At 35.6% G+C, this 17,812-nt stretch overlaps 1 protein-coding gene across 4 annotated transcripts in view; it reads left to right on the forward strand.

Annotated features, from left to right (window-relative positions):
- GSTCD (glutathione S-transferase C-terminal domain containing) overlaps positions 1–17,812 on the forward strand; it is a 47,572-nt gene that overhangs the window by 23,508 nt on the left and 6,252 nt on the right. For all 4 annotated transcript variants that reach the window (XM_082050330.1, XM_082050332.1, XM_082050329.1 and 1 more), the window contains exons 6-10: positions 10,885–11,000; positions 11,219–11,263; positions 11,670–11,798; positions 13,138–13,271; positions 15,049–15,079. In XM_082050330.1, coding sequence (XP_081906456.1) covers positions 10,885–11,000; positions 11,219–11,263; positions 11,670–11,798; positions 13,138–13,271; positions 15,049–15,079 — 455 coding nt within the window. The remainder of the gene's footprint in view (positions 1–10,884; positions 11,001–11,218; positions 11,264–11,669; positions 11,799–13,137; positions 13,272–15,048; positions 15,080–17,812) is intronic.

The following is a 17,812-nucleotide window of genomic DNA, read 5'->3' on the forward strand; positions in this document are numbered from 1 at the left end:
TTGCTTGAAATTTTATTTATCTATCTATATCATTCTTATGTTTCTGTATCATCAACAGAAAGTGCTTGTGTATGTGTTGCCACTTCTCAAAATGCATGTTTCAATATTGTGAATAGGGGTTTGCTGTTTGTAGCTTATTTTTCCCTCATACAGGGGAAGGAATGTAACTAAATCTTTGTTCAGAAGCAGTAACTTGGAAAATGAACCAGGGTATCAAATATACATAGGTAAGCTGGAGAAACCTGACATGCTGCACAAAAGAACTTTTGTGGACTTTAATGACAGATTTGACAGTCATATGGATAAATTTCTAAACGTTTTTCATATTTTGATGGTTTGGGCTTGTTTTGACTTGTATTCTTTTGAACTTGTCAGCTGTAATAGGCAGAAGTGTTGTTTTTATTTTTAACAAGTTTCATATTACTGCTATAAATCTAAGCGTTAAATGATTTGTAATTTTGTTTACAATGCTCTTTAGAGGTTGTTGCAGTATCTATATTCCTCCACATTCTGTCAACATGTTTCTTTTTGGTGAGTGCATTTTCAAATTCTCTGGCTAGATCCTTTGGTGGATTTTTTTTTTTTAAATACGTGCACTTAGTAGTGTGAAGAATGGAGAATTTTTATTTTCAGAAACAGGAGTTAACAGTTTGCCCGAAGTCTGTTGTTCACCAAAGATGGCTCTTCATGGGTGTTGATGTTACTTGTTGAATGGAAATGAATTATTTTGATTCTGAAATCGGGAAAAGAGAGGAAAAGCAAAGTTTGTTCTGCAGTGAGAAGTTAAACCATTTTTTGTTGTTAGTAGCCTGCTGTGAAGAGTGTCCTCTAGACCCTGAAAAAGCTTACTGTTATAGTTAGCAAAATGGAAAAAGGGATGAAGCAACAATGCTAACACTGAAAAATGTTTGTTTAGTTATATTTATTTAGTTCTATATTGTTTGTTCTGGTGCTATGTGTCTTCCTGAATGCATGACTTTTTATAAAGAAAAGAGCAGTATGATGCTGCAGAACAATCCAGGTAAATAAGAGAGGCTGCCTCAGGCCTGTCACCGTGACCTTAGTCAGGAGTGGCTTTGCTGTGACTTCTTCACTTCCAGTTTGTGAATATTTGCTTATTTTGAGCTTTCTAATCATAGTAGGCATCTGTTGGTCTGCAGAGGTCTAAGGTCAGGGACTTTTCTGTTGTTTGTATTCCTGTAGTACTTAAGTTTCTCAACAGAAGCAATGATTTCCCTGCCAGCTCTCTTTGCAGCACAAGTCTGCTCTGAATTAGACACTGGCGTGCTACTGTATCTGTGACAAATTAGCACACAATTTGGAACTTGTGCCTAGATACTGCTATGCTAACAGTGAAAGGACACCTGAAACCTGACTTGGCTTGCAAACAGTGCTATAGATAGAGAAAATGTTATCTAAATTAAAGCTTTTCAGTACAAGTTGAATGTAATAAATAAATAAATAAAGTGGAGGGTGTGCAGAATTAGAAGTGTTATTTGAGCCCTCAGGGTGATACCAAAACAACACTTTGCAATACGAGGAGCAGCATTTTTGGTCTAGTAGTAGTAGCACTGAAGCATGATTTAGTAACTTGTTTAGCTTCCACCTGACCTAGACTCCTTTCTTGTGCTTTATAATATATGTGCCCGTAGTTAGTCCTTGTCCCAGAAAAACCTGCTGTCTGGAGAATATGTCCATTGTTCTTCCTAGAAGAGTCTGATTGCCGTTTCTTCCATATATTGAATTGTGCTTTGATTTCACTTGGTTTGTTTCCAGAGTAATTTCCCAAGGAAGAAAATGTAAGGATGTAGAAATCAGCAAAGAGTTGTAGGTATCTTCGTTTTCTAATATTTTTTCATGTGGTTTCTCTCAGTTTACCTGATCAAAAATATGAAAGCCAACATAAATGGGTATATAGCAATACTTCAGGATTGTTAGTGTCCCTGTATTCTGTAGTATATTTTTTGAGTGGAATCTATTGCTGTACAATTTTTGTGAAGCATTACCATAATCTCTTCACTATGCTCTCATCTGTTTTTGAAAGATTGGAAATGATTTCTTAACTAATCTGTTTCTCTAAAAACAAAACAAAGCAAAAACCAAAAAATAAAATTGGAGTGGAGACAGAACAGTTCTTAATCCTATTTTCTATGCTATTAAAAAACCATCTGCCAAATGGATTACTTTCCATCTTATCTGCAGCACGTATTTGACATTCCTCTGCTTGTGCTTGTTACCGGATGCTTGGCCCAGTTGTGATCCCACTTGATGCACATTGGATTTATAAGTTCTCTGTAACTTATTTTGGATGACATTAAGTAAGATGTGATGCAGAAAATAAGTCGTACCTTCAGTCAAGCTTTCTTGACATTTTGGATCTTAATTGCTTTGTAAACAAAGGTTAAATTGTTCTTTCTATATTCGAGTCCTCATTTTTTTTCTAGTTTCATGGCTGATCCATGCACTTTACATCTCCGTGTTTTTAACTGTGGCATTAAGACTACAGCCACAGTTGATTCTTGCTTTTAGGGAGCAAGTAAAACATATGGCAGAGATTATGAATGTTGAACTCCTATGCGAGCCATAACATCAGAAATTTTGTTTAAAGTTTCGTAGCTGTGGCAATGGTAAAGAGGAGGGCTGAAATTTCCTGCAATGACTTTCTGCAGAACAGACTGATGGTTTGTAGATTCAACTTCATCTGGTTTTGTGTCAAGTTTGAGATGTGCAGGTCTATACAAACATATCTGTTTATGATTTTATTATCAGGGACATGAGCAGATTTTGTGCTATATTTTTTATGAAGGTCCTGCAAGGATAAGTTAATCTCTAATAATTAGGCAATATATCTAATTCAAGGCGTTTTATGAACGCAGAACTTTTTTTGCATAAGTTGTTCATAGTTTTGATAAATACTATAGGCAAATACTTGCTTAAAAACCAGTAGTTCCTTAAGGCAGTTAAAAAGATATAAGGAAACTTCCTTTTTTAAAAAAATAAATTTAATTTTTATGGTGACTTGTAGAGCTTATTCTTCCTTGCTGCAACCATGTGTGTAGTTTGTTTAAAAGTAGGAGTATTCTTCTTGAGGTGAAAACTGAGTGACAAGAGCTTCAGCATAATCACAGCTTGAGTTTTATGTTGTTCATTAAGGTGATTCTATTAGGTATCACAGACTGGTTGGGGTTGGAAGGGACCTCTGGAGATCATCCAGTCCAACCCACCTGCTCAAGCAGGGTCACCAGAGCACATCACACAGCAAGGTGTCCAGGCAGGTTTGAATCTCTCCAGAGGAGACTCCACAACCTCTCTGGGCAGCCTGTTCCAGGGCTCCATCACCCTCAAAGGAAAGAAGTTTCCCTCATTCAGATGGAACCTCCTGTGTTTCAGTCTGTGCCCATTGCCCCTCATCCTGTCTTTCAGCACCACTGAAAGGAGTCTGGTCCCATCCTCTGCTACTGTGCAATATACACAAAGCTAAATAAATAAATAAATTTCAAGACTATTTAACCTGTTCTTTCAGTTTTGTTATTACAAATATGCTGCATAGTCAAGTGCTGCATTAATTTCCCATTTGATTTAATTTGGCTGTCTGTTAGAGGGCGACAGCAAACATTCCTTGGTTAGAAGAGTAATGAGCAGTGGTATAATTACTGTTTTTCATCAATATGCAATGACTGTGATTGCTTGCCTGAGAAAATAAAAACTTAATAATTTTACTTTATATATAAAGGAAGACATTTTAAGGAAGAAGTAATGCTAAAATGGCTTAACTTTTGTGTGTTATCCATATGTTTTGAGAAGTTAAATAACTTCAAAAATAATATCTTTTCTACTTTTATGTAGTGATTTTTGAGTGTCTTCATTTGTAAATGATGCAAAGCATTCCTACAGTTGGTTATCAGAAATATGTATGTTTATGTATGATAGAATAGATTTTATCTTTAAGAACTATTAGCTGGGGTATTGCTTAGCAGATGCACTGGCAGGTTTCTCAGAAACGTATTGCTATAAAGTATATAAAGTATTCATTTTTTTCTGTGCTGGACATCCCCTATTACAATTTATTAGGTGGTGGAGAGCTCTATAGCCACAGATACTTGGGCACCTATTAGGTCAATTTCTGCATCAGCATTAAATGATGATAATACACTAAAAGTATCCGCATGCTTTCCAGCACCACGACTCTGTCCACAGATGATGTTGAGGAAGGAAGAAGCATTCTATGAGATGATCGTTGCAGTAGAAGGGCACATGGCACTTAAATGGGTTACTAAGGGACTTGTGGTATTTACACGCTTGGGGTCTTTAAAGACCTGGCAAGACCTGACCAAGGCTTGACGTGGCTCTAACTGGAGCAGGAGCTTGTACCACAGTATCTCCAGAGGTCTTATCCAAAAAAGCATCGCTATGATGATTTGGTTGGCTGTTTTTTTTAATATCAGAGATAATTTTCTACACAACTCCATGCAAATATTTGCCTGTTGTTTAAAAGTCTTAGGTTTATGTTCTATACTACTCTTGACCTACCTCATGTTTTTACTATTTTCTTGTGCTTACTCATGTATTTTTCATTAAGGCAGATGTTTCAGTGAACCTGCTTTCTGGCAAATAGTAGGATGTATATTTCCTTTTTAAGTTTCTGAAGGCAGATGTTTCTTTAGCCTGAGTCTCTGTTTACTTGACTGAGCTGATTAATTTTTCTGGAAAATTGTTAATAATTTTTCATTTCTGTTGGCTTCAGATCAATTTCTGAAATATTTATGGGAATTTAACAAGCTGTTTGAATTACTTCAGTCCATGCCACCCAAATTTTCCATCTCTTTCCAACCCCTCAAAGCTGCTTGTCTCATTTTGTCCAAGTATAATTGTCCAGTGATTTTAATTGTTACAGTAATTAAAATATACTGGGGAGACAAAGGAGAGAAATGCACCGTTTTCCCTTTTGTAAAGACCTCAGTGTTGACGTGAGGAGCAGGAAGATACTATCTACATTTAATCCTCTAAATTAATTAATGCAGAGTTTTCATGCGGTTGGTACGTTTATGGATGACCCTACTGTTTAGTTAGATGACCCTAAGGATGCTGGTAGATTGTACAGTAAACAGAAGTGATGTGTAAAGTTAAGCTGCAAGTACAGCTGTTTGTCCTGCCACCAGCTGTTTGGAGTTGCTTGCTATGGAAAGGCCAAATGAATCAAGTCTTTGTTGCCTAATACTCTTTACATGTAAAACGTAGAGTACTGGGCTGCTGCCCACAGTTTCTTCAACTTTTTTTTTTTTTCCATTTAAATCCTGGTTGAAGAGATTTATGGGTTTCTTGGCTATTTGCTTTCATAAACTGTGTAAGAATAATACAAAAGGCCGCCCAGCAAAAAGCTGTTTAAGGAGCCCTTTTTGTTATTAGAACCATCGATTAGGCCACAAGTGCCCATTGTATATATTTATTGTCATGGAAACTCAATTTTTGCCTCTGTGTTGGATTTCAGGAAGGTGAGTTAACCTGTGACAATCTTTGCAAGCTTGAGTACTTTTATTCCTAATAATATCAGTAAAGAAAAACTCTCTTCCTCTTTTGTCAAGGGCATGTATGTTCGTAGTGAAGAACTGTATGCACAATTAGGTTTTCAGCAGTGTTTCTGTGCTGATTTTACATTGCATTAGCCGGAATTAAAATATTTTCTCTCTTTAGGCAGCTTTCTGAATTGATACATCCAAATTGTCTCTAATTGATATTTTATATTTGTTCTGAAAGTCTTCTCGGAATGTATTTATTTGTGAATAAATGCTCTATAGCAAAAGCTGACACTTCTGTGTTATCTGAGAGGCATTTCCCCTTATGTGTAGTCCTTCAGAAATGTGCTAAAACATGTTGAAATTTTACTACATTTTATAAACTTGATATATAATGTTATTGTCTGCATGTTGCATGTTTTCTGACCCATCATGAAAAATTTCTATTTATGGCAGGATTTTTTAACTTTGCAATCTTTCCATCATAACTTGTGCAGTCAAGTAGCATTTGTTTGTAATGGGTGACTATTGTTACAAAGTATGATCCAAATGATCACACTAATTTTTTTTATTAAAGGAAAAAAGCAGATATTTATTTTGTTATTTTCATTGATTTGTCTTCCACTGAATTAGAAGTATTTTGTGCTGATTATAGTCAGTTTGTGCTTTACCTAATTTTGAAGGATTTGAATGATCGATTTGCATTACTGACAACAATGAAAAGGAGCAGGTGGAACAGGGGCATTCAACAAAATGCCCTGATTCTGTTTGTGTGAATAAATAACATATCTATTACATCTCTAAAGATGATGGGAGTACCAGTTGACTATCTTCATGAATACATTTGTTGTGAAGCCTGTTTGTTTTTTTCATAGTAGTAAGTGTCAGAATTGCTTAGCAAGTGGTCTGGTTTTACATAGTTACAGAGCTCCTCAAAGGCAAAGCCAAGAATACTAAAATACATGTTGGTTCTGACCCAAATTGGTTACCCAGAACACAATAAACATAAGAAATTAATAGTGTGTAACTGTACTTGGCTGTCTTGCGCTGCTGCAAAATCTGTCATATGTACTTCTTATAATGAAGGTGAATTATATAATGCAATTCTTGAGGTTATACGTTATACAAACTTAAATGCTGATCATCAGTGGGAGACTGGTAAGCTGACAGATGCAGATACTGACCTTCAGCTTTAGAGATTCAAAGAGCGCTTAGCCAAAGCCAGTGGCTCACTTCAAAACTGTATAGAAAACATCCTACTTAGCTAGGTATTCCAAGGAATTAATTATGCATACTGGCTAAACTGCAGTTCATTTTGATGCCTCCCCACCTCCCAATTTTGCTAAGAAATTTAATTAGAAAAAATAAGAAATGAAAGGAAAACAGTTAAGTCATAAAGCAGTTACTATTACTGAATTAAAACCTTATGATGGAGTTGTGTAATTCCTATTTTCCTATGAACTCTGGAGTGTTTTTTCAGCCCTTTTAACTAACATAAACCACATGTATACCAGATACACTCATTTTATACAGTAAAATTGATTGAATTGACTGAAATTTTCATGAACTCCTAATTTATCAAGGATTGCGCTATAAGTGTATGATAATTGCAGTTTAGATCAGACAAGGTAGAAGTCTGTAACCTTAGCCAGAATGCCTGGTTTTGGAAGTCATATCCAGCCATTCTGAAATGATGTGGTTATTTGCATATTAAAATGTCAGTAAATTATGGATCGGTCATCAAACCCTTTGCAGTGTGGAATTTAATTTTTGTAATGTTTGAAATGTAGGATGAAATTCCTTTTCATCAGAGTATGTGTAAAGTGAAGCTGTAAGTACTGTTGTTTGTTCGGCCGCCAGCTGTTCAGGGCCAAATGAATCATGTCTGTCTTCTAAGCCAGCTTTTCCTCTTTCTGAATTATTAATTCAGGCTTTCTCACTCTTATTGATAAGCAAAGCAGAGACAGGAATAATCCAAATTATTACTATACCTAATATTTAATTTTTTTTTTTGCTTTTTTTGAGGCTGGTGAGAATGAATGAGAAGGTCTTTTTTGGTCTTTCCTTCACCTACTGGTGACTGCACCGTATTGTATAGAGCCAGTTAGCTCTTTTCCTTAAAGGTCCGGGTATAGATATTCAGCACGGGGAGCTCAGGAAGGGAAATTGGCTGTGTTCTGCGTGTGCTGTGAATAGGCTGCCTCTCAGCAACCAAGAGTTGGTCCCCTGGAGGCAAGATCCTGCTGAACCGCTCTGGGCATGAAAGACAGGGACTTCTGGCCCTTGTTCTGACCTCAACAGGGGCCCGTCTCTGGTTCATGCTGGGGAAGGAGATCTCCTGTTTCTGCAAGAGGTAACTGCTCTTAGCCCCTGGTGAGCACTGAGTTTAGCAGGAATTAGCTTCCCTTTCCCCACTAGCCAGTAGCTGTCAGTCCGTGTATTAGGCTTGTGAGAGGCAAGAAACCATATGCTTCTTGTTTTGTTGTCAGGTGGTGATGTCTTCATTGGAAGGAATCTTGCAGAAAGTGAGCAGTCCCTACCTCCCAAGCCTGAATTTGCTGAGATTTGGTATAATATTTTGCATAGGTAAAGTAGCACAACTCTTGGGGTTGGAGGCCTTTTTCCACATTAGCACAGCAGAGGTTGCTTTTCCTTTGCCTTTATTCTTCACCAGAAGTTTTGCCGTCTTTCACTTTTTAAGGTTTGTATTGATGTGTCTCCCTCCTCACGTCTTACTCAAACACTTTTCTATGAGTGAGAGATGGGTTTGGGCACATAAGGGGTGGAAAATAAAGGCAAATGGATTGATACTGCTGCTGTAAAGCTGTTGCAAACCTGTCTGCTGTGCTGTGTTTGCTCTGGCACCTGCTCTTTCAACAAGATATTTAGCATTACAGGCAGTAAGAATGTTTGATATCTTCCTTGAAATCCCATGATTGAATAGTATTGCCTGTTTTTATTTTAAAATAATTCCCTAAACTCTGGGATTTTGGAAAAATAGCGTGAAAATATGAATCTCAAAGGCTTCAGAATGAGAAAGATGCACAGGCATTGCAATTAGCTTAACTGTGTAGTAGCTCAGAATTTTGGAACTAACGTTGTGTTTTCAGAGAGGTGGTTATACATGGTTATACTAAAGATTTTGCTGTTGGCAATATTATAATGTGAAAAACTTAGATGAGCATGGTTCTAACAAGTCCATACTAGTGGATAACACCCGTTAATTTGAGTGCATGTAGAGGCTTCATAATCTAATTACAATTTTTTTAAAAATAGTGTAAATACTAGATTAGATGTGTAAAAATTGTTAGCTCTTTGTGCCTGCATTGCTTTTTGTTGAATATTCAGAAGATGAGTTTTGAAGATGAGCAATTAAAAACCAAATCCTCTAATACAAGAAAGTAAGCAGGCCAAATTCCTGCTTAGGTTGTCAAAGGTCAATTTTCATAGCTATCTGGCCTTTGTAGACTACACCAAGATAGTGTATGTGAGAGAAAGGGATTTTTATACCTGAAGTGCTAACAGTATTTTTGCAAATCTTGCTCTGTTGTTTATGTCCATGATAAAGTAGGATATTTCATGATAGGATTAATGCATTAAAATTCTGATGCAGAAGAAGGGAAATACATATACAATCAGAGCCAGATTTTTTTTTTCCCCTTTGACCAAACTCAGTTACTTTTGAAATTAAATCAGTGGGAAAATTGTTTTAAGAGGAAATCAAATTAAGCCAATGCAGGAAATCCAGGCTGAAAAGAAATGAGACACTGATATATTTCTAGTGTACCTATATTATATTAACTAATGCTGAATATCTACATTGTTTTTACTTAAAATGTAATACTTCAATATATATAGGTTAAATATATATATACATATGTGGTTAAAAGGGCAAGTCCATACTGAATTCTGTCAACACAAAAACTGTTTATGGTTTTATTGTGCTTTTGGAAAAACCATTTTTCTGGTATTAGCTGAACCTGAAATTTTATCCAGTTCGGATCAGGAGTTGTGTCTCTGCTTCCTTCTTGCTGTTTGTGCTTGCTGCTGTCACCCACTAGTTCTGGACCTGCAGTGTCACAAGAGTAGACTCATACCACAGTAGGCTCATATCACGTATCTTGAAAAGTGTTGCTTTGGTTTGTTTGTGTTTTGTTTTGTGATTTTTCTCAGAACAATGTAGTGATAATTCTATCTGAGTTTGTTGAATTTGATTAATTATTTGTAAAGTGAAATGTTATTTAGAATAAAATATAATACAAAATAATACATTTTCATTATAGAGATTTAGACAGTAAACTGTATAATAAATGCAATTGATGATTTGAATTGCTTTTTTTAGTAACCAGGAAACTTCGCTAATTTGTAGGTTTTATTCTAAACTACTTCTCAGTACTAGGAAAAATTATTTTTAATAGACAAAGTTAATGAATTTAGTACAAAAATGGAGCATGCTTATAGTCAAATAAAAAATGGTGCTCCAAGTAGGAAATACGTTAATATTTCAAAGAACATTAGGATTGTTTGGTACACTCTAAACCTTCATGAAAACTGATTTAAGAGAGATCAGTACCTTTTTTCTTACTGTAAGGATGAGCTCATGAATAATTTTACAGTCAATATCTGTGTCAAACTCTGCTTCCTGAATATTAAATGGATCCATTAGCATTCTGTTAGCCCCACTGAGACAAAATACATCTTTACAAATATGTAAATGCTGACTAACCTATTCCTTATATCTGAAGCAACCGTATGTTGGACTTTACCAAGAATATTTGAAAGAAATTTATAGTTTTCCCCTTTCTGGTGGTGTTATAGATGTGATGGACAGCCAGGCTTTGCTACACAAGAGTAGTTGCTTTGAGAAGTACCTCCTTGCACATACAGTCATTTAGATAAAGAGGGCTGCTTATTGTGAAAACTGAAAATTGACAGGAGAAAGAGTACAACTTTTAAAACCAAGATGCTTAAGTATAATGTATAGATAGAGTAAATAAGGATTTATTTTGGCAGCCTTACTGTGAATGGATCTGAGTTCTGTGTCTGGGCGTGATTCATAGGTTTGGGATATCATCAGGCTAGAGCTTACACCAATTTGATTACTTTATGTTAAGTTTATACGAGTCTGTTCCTAAAGACACATTAACAGCAACAAGTGGAAAGTAAATTTTTAAATATGCTAAAGGTACAGTGAAAGCTCTACCAAATATTTGTGAATTTAGCTCAAAGTAGATTTTGGATGCCCAAGTATTCCAGACGGCTTTTAGTTTCAGCCATGAATTTCATTTGCAATGCTTTGCTGTTGCCCATTTGAAAATATCAGTGTTGAGAACTGCTGATCACTACTTGATCATTTTTCTGTCACCCCCAGGAAAGATGTCTAGAGACCGAGCTCTGAGGAAGCAGCAGCAATTGAACAATTTGGTAGCAGCGGTGACAAAGCTTGCTAAGCCTGGAGGTGTGATTGTGGATTTTTGCAGTGGAGGGGTAATGTATATTTTAATTTACATTATGTAATTTCTTTTAGCTTTTATCTTTGGCAGTTCCAGGTGGTTGCTGCCACAAATCAAAGCCAAAGTACAAATGTTGTAATTTTAGCTGTTTTCAAAGGTTCTGTCACTGGTTAGGGGATGCTTATCATGTAATGAGTCAACAACACGGGACACTGAAAAGTAACTCAGATTTTGTTGTTTTTGTTTTTGCAGGGTCACGTTGGAATTGTTCTTGCTCACATGATGCCGTCCTGTCAGGTAAATTCTAAATAAAAATTATAGATGGTATGAGATTTCGGTCTCTGATAATGATCTTAAAAAGGCGTGTGTGTGTAGTGAGAATAAATATGAAGACACAGTTGTCTCAGCAGGGGACTTAGATTTGAAACATGCACATTGTTAGCATAATCCCAAATGTGTGTGGTGCTTTCCTGATAAAACATAAGTTATAGGAAAATATACAATATTTGCAAACTGATTGATATGGGCAAGTATTAAATGCTTTCCATTGCTGCTGGTTTTCCTGCTAATCATTTTGAAGATCTGCCACAAGTAATTTAGAAGTTTTCTCAATTAAACTACAAATTTTTGTGCTTATTGACTATGTTGTACTTTGATTTCTCGGTATTATTTTGCCTTACTTTCTCCTATGTGTGAAATCTAGGTGGTGCTCATAGAAAATAAGGAGTTGTCTCTGGTCCGTGCTAAAGACAGAAGTGATGAACTAGGTTTAAACAACATTTGGTTCATTCAAGCAAATTTAGACTATTTTAATGGGACTTTTAACATTGGGGTAAGTGATCATAACTTTTCCACTTCAAAACTTCAGTGTCTGGTTAATAGTTCTTAAAACAAGTAAAGTATCAGAGAGAAGAATACTCTGTAGGTCCTTACAGACAGGTATTTTTGATGCTATGAGGAGCTCCTTTCTTATATTAATCCGTATTAAGTTTTCTATTTATGATTTGTTGCAAATTGGCATGGCTTTTGTATTACATGAGTGAAGAAAGAAGTGTCTGCTCTAACCAAATACAAAAATGAGTGCTGCCTGACCATGTTGAGGAAAAAGTGGGGTAGATGAGGAAGTAACTATAATTGTATTCCATTATAACCTAATAGCTGCGATATTAAGATTCTATTTCTAGTGTTAAAGTAGTTTTGTTGTTGTTGTTGTTGTTAAATTCATATGAGTAGAAAACTTTAATTGTGAATTTAGTTTCTTATTAATTTTTAATGTTCTGCTTGAGCCAGAAATATTTGTAACCATGATAGTTCAGTTGATGATTAATGATTGCTCAGCTGAGCTTACATCAAGCAGTCTGCAAAAAAAAAGTCTTTGTTTTAATCTATATCTGAGAGCAAAGGTTTTATCTTCCAGTTGCTGTACCTTGAAAAACAACTTGAACACTGAAATCTGAGCTTTGCAGTTTTAAACCTTTTTTCCTATATTTACAGTGAATAAAAAGCAAAGAAAACAACGCAGATTTACAAATCCGCACCACTGCCTAAAATGTAAAATGTGCTTCAAAAATGCTCTTAGTTTAATGAAAACATAGAGCAGTGTGTATGCACCAGGTCTATTCTTTGAGCAAGTATTGAGAGGAGAGAGCTGCTTGCCTTTCCTTGCGATATATTAAGTACAGCAATAACTTGCCTTTCTGGAGAAGAACATAAAGAATTGGGGTGCAACCTGTGTGTTGGCCAAACACACATCAATGCTTGCACAATAAGCTGTTGTGTTTGAATGACATTCTAGTTTTAGTTTGAAAGCACATCAATAAGAAAAAGAAATAAAAGAATAAGGAGGGGGTAAAAAGACCAGGAGGGCAAGTTGTATTTGATGCTTTCCCCCCCACAGTGTTTGTCTTCTGAAGTTTTTACTCAACGCCTTACGATCAAATGATCAAAATTTATGGGTAAAGGTTGTCCTTTAAATGTGGTCTTCAGGTGTATCTGTTACTTCTCTTATTGCTAAGTCAAAATCCAGTTTTGAAGTAGTTCTTTGTATTTCTAAGTCTTACTTCCTCATATATTTAAGTAACTCAGTCAACCAAAAAATGCTGCAAGGGGATTGTATTTAGAATATTGCTATAAAGAATTTGCTTGTTCGTTTGTTTGTTTTTAATGCTCAGGTGGCTCTGCATGCATGTGGTGTGGCAACAGACATGGTGATTGAACACTGCATCAAGGCACGGGCAGCCTTTGTCATCTCCCCCTGTTGTTATGGCTTCATTCAGAACACAGTGAAGTTTAAATATCCACAAAGGTAAACTAAAGCTAACAAAATAAGCTTTAAAGTATCAACTTAAATGAAGAAAATACTGAGATTGTAGAGTTAATCAATTGAAGGTCATTGCAATGTCTAGGCTCAGTTGGTTCACAATTATGATGCAACTCTTTCCTCCTGTTTCTCTTTGCAATCCTGTCCTGAAAGGGAGACAGACTGGTAATTTCTGGGTTATTTTTCTTCTGGATTTATCTACTCATACTTCAGAAGACTTTACACCATCAACATAGTAGATACAGTATGTGGGAATCTATGTAATATGCTGACCTTCTACCTTGAAATCACAAAGTTAATAGAAAACTCATGAAAATTACTGTAAGAAGGGGAATTGACATTTTAATGTTGGAGAAAGATGTAAGCAATCAGCTTAAAGAGATGGGTCTGCTTTATACCACAGTTCACTGCTTGTGAAACGCTCTGATTTATTCCCAAATAGACAAGCTCTCCTGTATTTCAGTTCATATTTTAAATGCTTTTTCAATTGACTGTGTAGATATTTTGTATTCTTCAAATCTGTCGTGTTGGAGATACTTATGTATTTTTAGGCTTAAGAATTTTAACACCTTTTATACAAATAAAATGTAAAGGGTAAGCATAAAGCGTCAGAAGAGGCTAACAGCTTTCTGAGGCAGAACTAGGTGGATTGTGGTGTTGTTTTGGATTTTTTTTCATAAAGCTGAGCTTTGCATTTTGAATGTCCAAGATGAATCAAATTTAATTATACTAGGAATTGCAACATTGTCTTAGGTATATATTTGCCAAAATAAGAAACTGAAACTTGCTGGCTTAAAAGGAATCAACAAATCTAAAAAAAAATCTTATGCGTTCATGTTAAATATTTTTTGTGTTTTCCTGTAATATCGAAGGCTACTCTCAGAGAAGTGCATGGCAAGCAAATATTTAGAATTTGTCAGTTTGATAAACATTGCAGTAACAGTGTTTCTTAGTCAATTTGATTCTTCCATCCCGTTTTGTGTGTCCCTTTTTGTTTCTCTTATGACACACTAAAACATATTAGTATTCTTAAGGCAGAGACAATAAAAATTTCAGCCTTCTAAAGTTAGCAGGCATATAGCTTTCCTCTGTTGACTAGTTTTAAAATTGACTGGATACCATTTAACTTTTGACCAGTTATGTTCATAAATCATGAAGACCAGAAATGCTTACTATGTTAGAAAACTTTGCTGCTCCAGATGCTGCAAGATTGTAAATTATGGTTTTGTGTCTGCCAGAATTTTGAATGTGACATCATAGGACTGTATAGAAAATTATTAGCTCTAGCTTGAGCAATGTTTTAGGGTTTCATTTTTCAATGTTTTCCGTATTTGATATGATCATAAAACATGATAACCTGCCCATACCCCATATTGCCTGTGTTCTATACTCCATTCCATTCTAGAGGGACTTTATTTCTGTGATGCAAACAAAATATATGCATGTCTAGAGGTTCTTTACATGTAATGTAAAGTATTTATGTGACAACGTGGAAATGCCAGTAAATCTGTGTTAGCATTTATAATGATTTAAAGAGAGAATTTTTATGAATAATACAGTAGGGAAAAAAAAAGCAACACCAAATACACTTTTCTTTTTTTAGTGAACTGGAACTGTAATGGTTTCTTGTTTTCTTTGAATGCCTTCTGGAGGATACAGATATTGCTATTGTGTTTAAAATGTGTTCAAGTATGTAGTGATTGCTCTGTTTCCCACCTCTGCTTTTTAGATGTTAATTGAACTGGTCTATTTTATTTTTCAGTCATCAGTTCAAAGAAATATTGTCCTACAAGGTATGTAAAAAAAGAGGGGGAGGTGCGGGGAGAGGGTTATGTGTGCTTTCCTGCATTTCATCAGTTGTCTTATCAAATAAGTGGTTACCTTTTAATTGCAAGGATGAGCTTGTGTTATGAGAAATGTTCATTAGTAGCACAGATGTTATTGTGTTTCTTTCTCTCCACCGTCCATTTTTTAAGGCTTTTATTCTTCAATAAAATTAAATAGTTTTTCCACAAAATAACTCTATTATAATTTATGAGATATTCCTAAGATACTTGAACATTTATCAATTATCAATTACAGGATACCAATTTATTTAGGTCTTAAGAAATGATGAGACATCGTATTTAGGTAAAATTATTGCTTTTACAGATATTATTTTCTAATAAACATTAGATTTCTCCCTCTAATTTATAAGACTGGACATAGTGAGTAGGAAGAACTTACACTCAACAGCAAGAATTTCATACAGTATTTTTTAAAAAACATTACTCAAAATTATTTTAAAAACACTCATGTGTTTTGACCCTGGGGAGCCAGTGTCTGGGTGGAGATAGTCTGCAAAAAAAGACAAAAGCGGGATAAAGAATCACCGAGGCATGTGGATCTGAGAGAATGAAGATAACAGGTAACGGGAGTGAAGAAGGACCAGAGCAGAGAGGTGGACAGCAGACAACTGGTACCAATCTGTTAAGCTTTGTCTAGTGCTTTTCAACTAGTTAGTGATAAGCAGCCCAAAAACTGAAGGTTAGATGCTCTTACTGTGGTATGGAAAGAAAATGTCTCCGTTTCAGAGAAGCAAGGCTATATAGAAACTTCACCAAGTTTACATGTCAAATGTAAAGGGCCTTGGTGTTTACAATGTAGAAATAAATTTTGGATATGCAGAATAATCCTTTGTAAGAGAGTATGAGAGACGGTATTTTTAATATCCAAATTTTTTGGGGGGACAGTGAGCGTAGCAAAGTTGTAGCAGGAAAATGGAGATTATCCTTTTTAATCTTCAAGTAAGAGGATGTTAAAAAAATTCAGAAAATGTCCAGCCATCTTATACAGGGAAGTTCAGTTATCTGGTAATACACTAATCTTATCTTCATGACAGTCTGGTTTATATACACTTTGTTAATGTACATGGAAATAAGTGGCCATAGATTAAGATGATAAAAGCAGCAGAGTGGATTTGGACCTGCCATTATCTTTTCCCTAGATTAGCATTCTTTTCAAGACATTTCTATGTTTCTAATACGTAATCATGAAGAACGGGAGTTTCAGTTCAGAAAAAGTTTATTTACTAACGTATTATTTAAAGTAGACCTGTTGACAGTACAGAGGGAGATGGTGACAATTATAAAGCCAAAGATGCTTAGATAGGATAGTGTGTATAATCTCATTAAAGCTCAATGAGTTTTTTTCTCAATCTGTTGATCCATGGAGGCTTAAATCACAAGGTGTGTCAACACTATAGAAATTCCAGCATTTTATTATTTGTGTTGCAGAAGGGCACAGGGGCCAAGGGCAATGCTAAAAAATATTGCTGCTCTTAATGTAAGAGTCTATACAAATGGTCTAGGCTGGTTGGTGCCTCAAATAATCCTAGTTATAAATAACTTTTGTTATACTTCTAGCTATATATATTTTTATATTTCATATTAATAAATTGTTACAGGTTATTGGCTAGTAGCCAAAGCTGCCATGTGTTAGCCAGACTTTGTCTGTGTCACCGCCCTCCAGTTCCTGTTTTAAATTCATTTATCTTTCATTTTAGTGAGATCTAAAAAGACATCCAGGAGTCTGGCAATTCCAAACCTTTTTTGATGAGGACATTATGCTGTAATTCATTAGTTTATAGCTGCAAAGAATGAGGTTATGATAGCCGTAGATTTCTACCGTGACACATTTTGAGACTCTTTGTCAAGACACTTTCCCTATAGGAGAACTGGAAAGTAAAACTGAATAACTTTGCATGTACAGCTTAGAAAGCTTAATAGGAATTGAAGGCGTCGATGTTCTAGTAGGTCATTTAACTGTTTATGCACATACAAAGTTTGGTCAGTTTATAGTTATTATCCTCATGATCTTACAAATGCTTTTCTTATTATTTCTACCAACAGGGAATGTGACAATTTAATGACTGTGTCATGGGGAAATGATGTAGTCATAACTTAAGCTCTTAGTTTAACTTTATAGATCATCTCTGTAGGAAGCCAAGGCATTAGAGTCAGTGCAGGTTTTACCTTGGCTCTGCTCTAGTTGGATGAGCTGAGACCTGATGTTGCAAAGAGCTGGGTTGTGTTGGGTGTCTGAAGGCTGCTGAGGGGGTCTGTGCTAACACGGATCCTCTTTCTCTCCTCCGCATCCCTCTTTTTCTCCCCAAGCTGCCTGTCACTCCTTCTTCTCTCCCAACAGCAGCTATGTTGCCTGTGGCTCTCCTCCTCCATTCTCCAGTAGTTGGATCTGGGCTTAATGTTTTCAGCTCTTTTGTACTACAAAAATAACCATATTTGAACTGAACTGACCAGGTGTAACATCTATAGGTCCTAAATACGCTATAAATATTCTCATTTTGCTTGCATATTTCTTATGGAGCTGTGAGCTGCGAACCTTCATGTGAATGAGTTGTAGTAGGGAACAAATAGCTGTGCCTTAAGATATGGTAGATTTATTTCAGTGGTTAACATTTGAGTACCAAGTAGTGATAATATTTTATTTTATAATATTTGGGCAAACTTTTTTGTGGTCAGGTATCT

Source organism: Streptopelia decaocto (assembly GCF_964273445.1).
Source record: "Streptopelia decaocto genome assembly, chromosome: 4".
NCBI lineage: Eukaryota > Metazoa > Chordata > Aves > Columbiformes > Columbidae > Streptopelia > Streptopelia decaocto.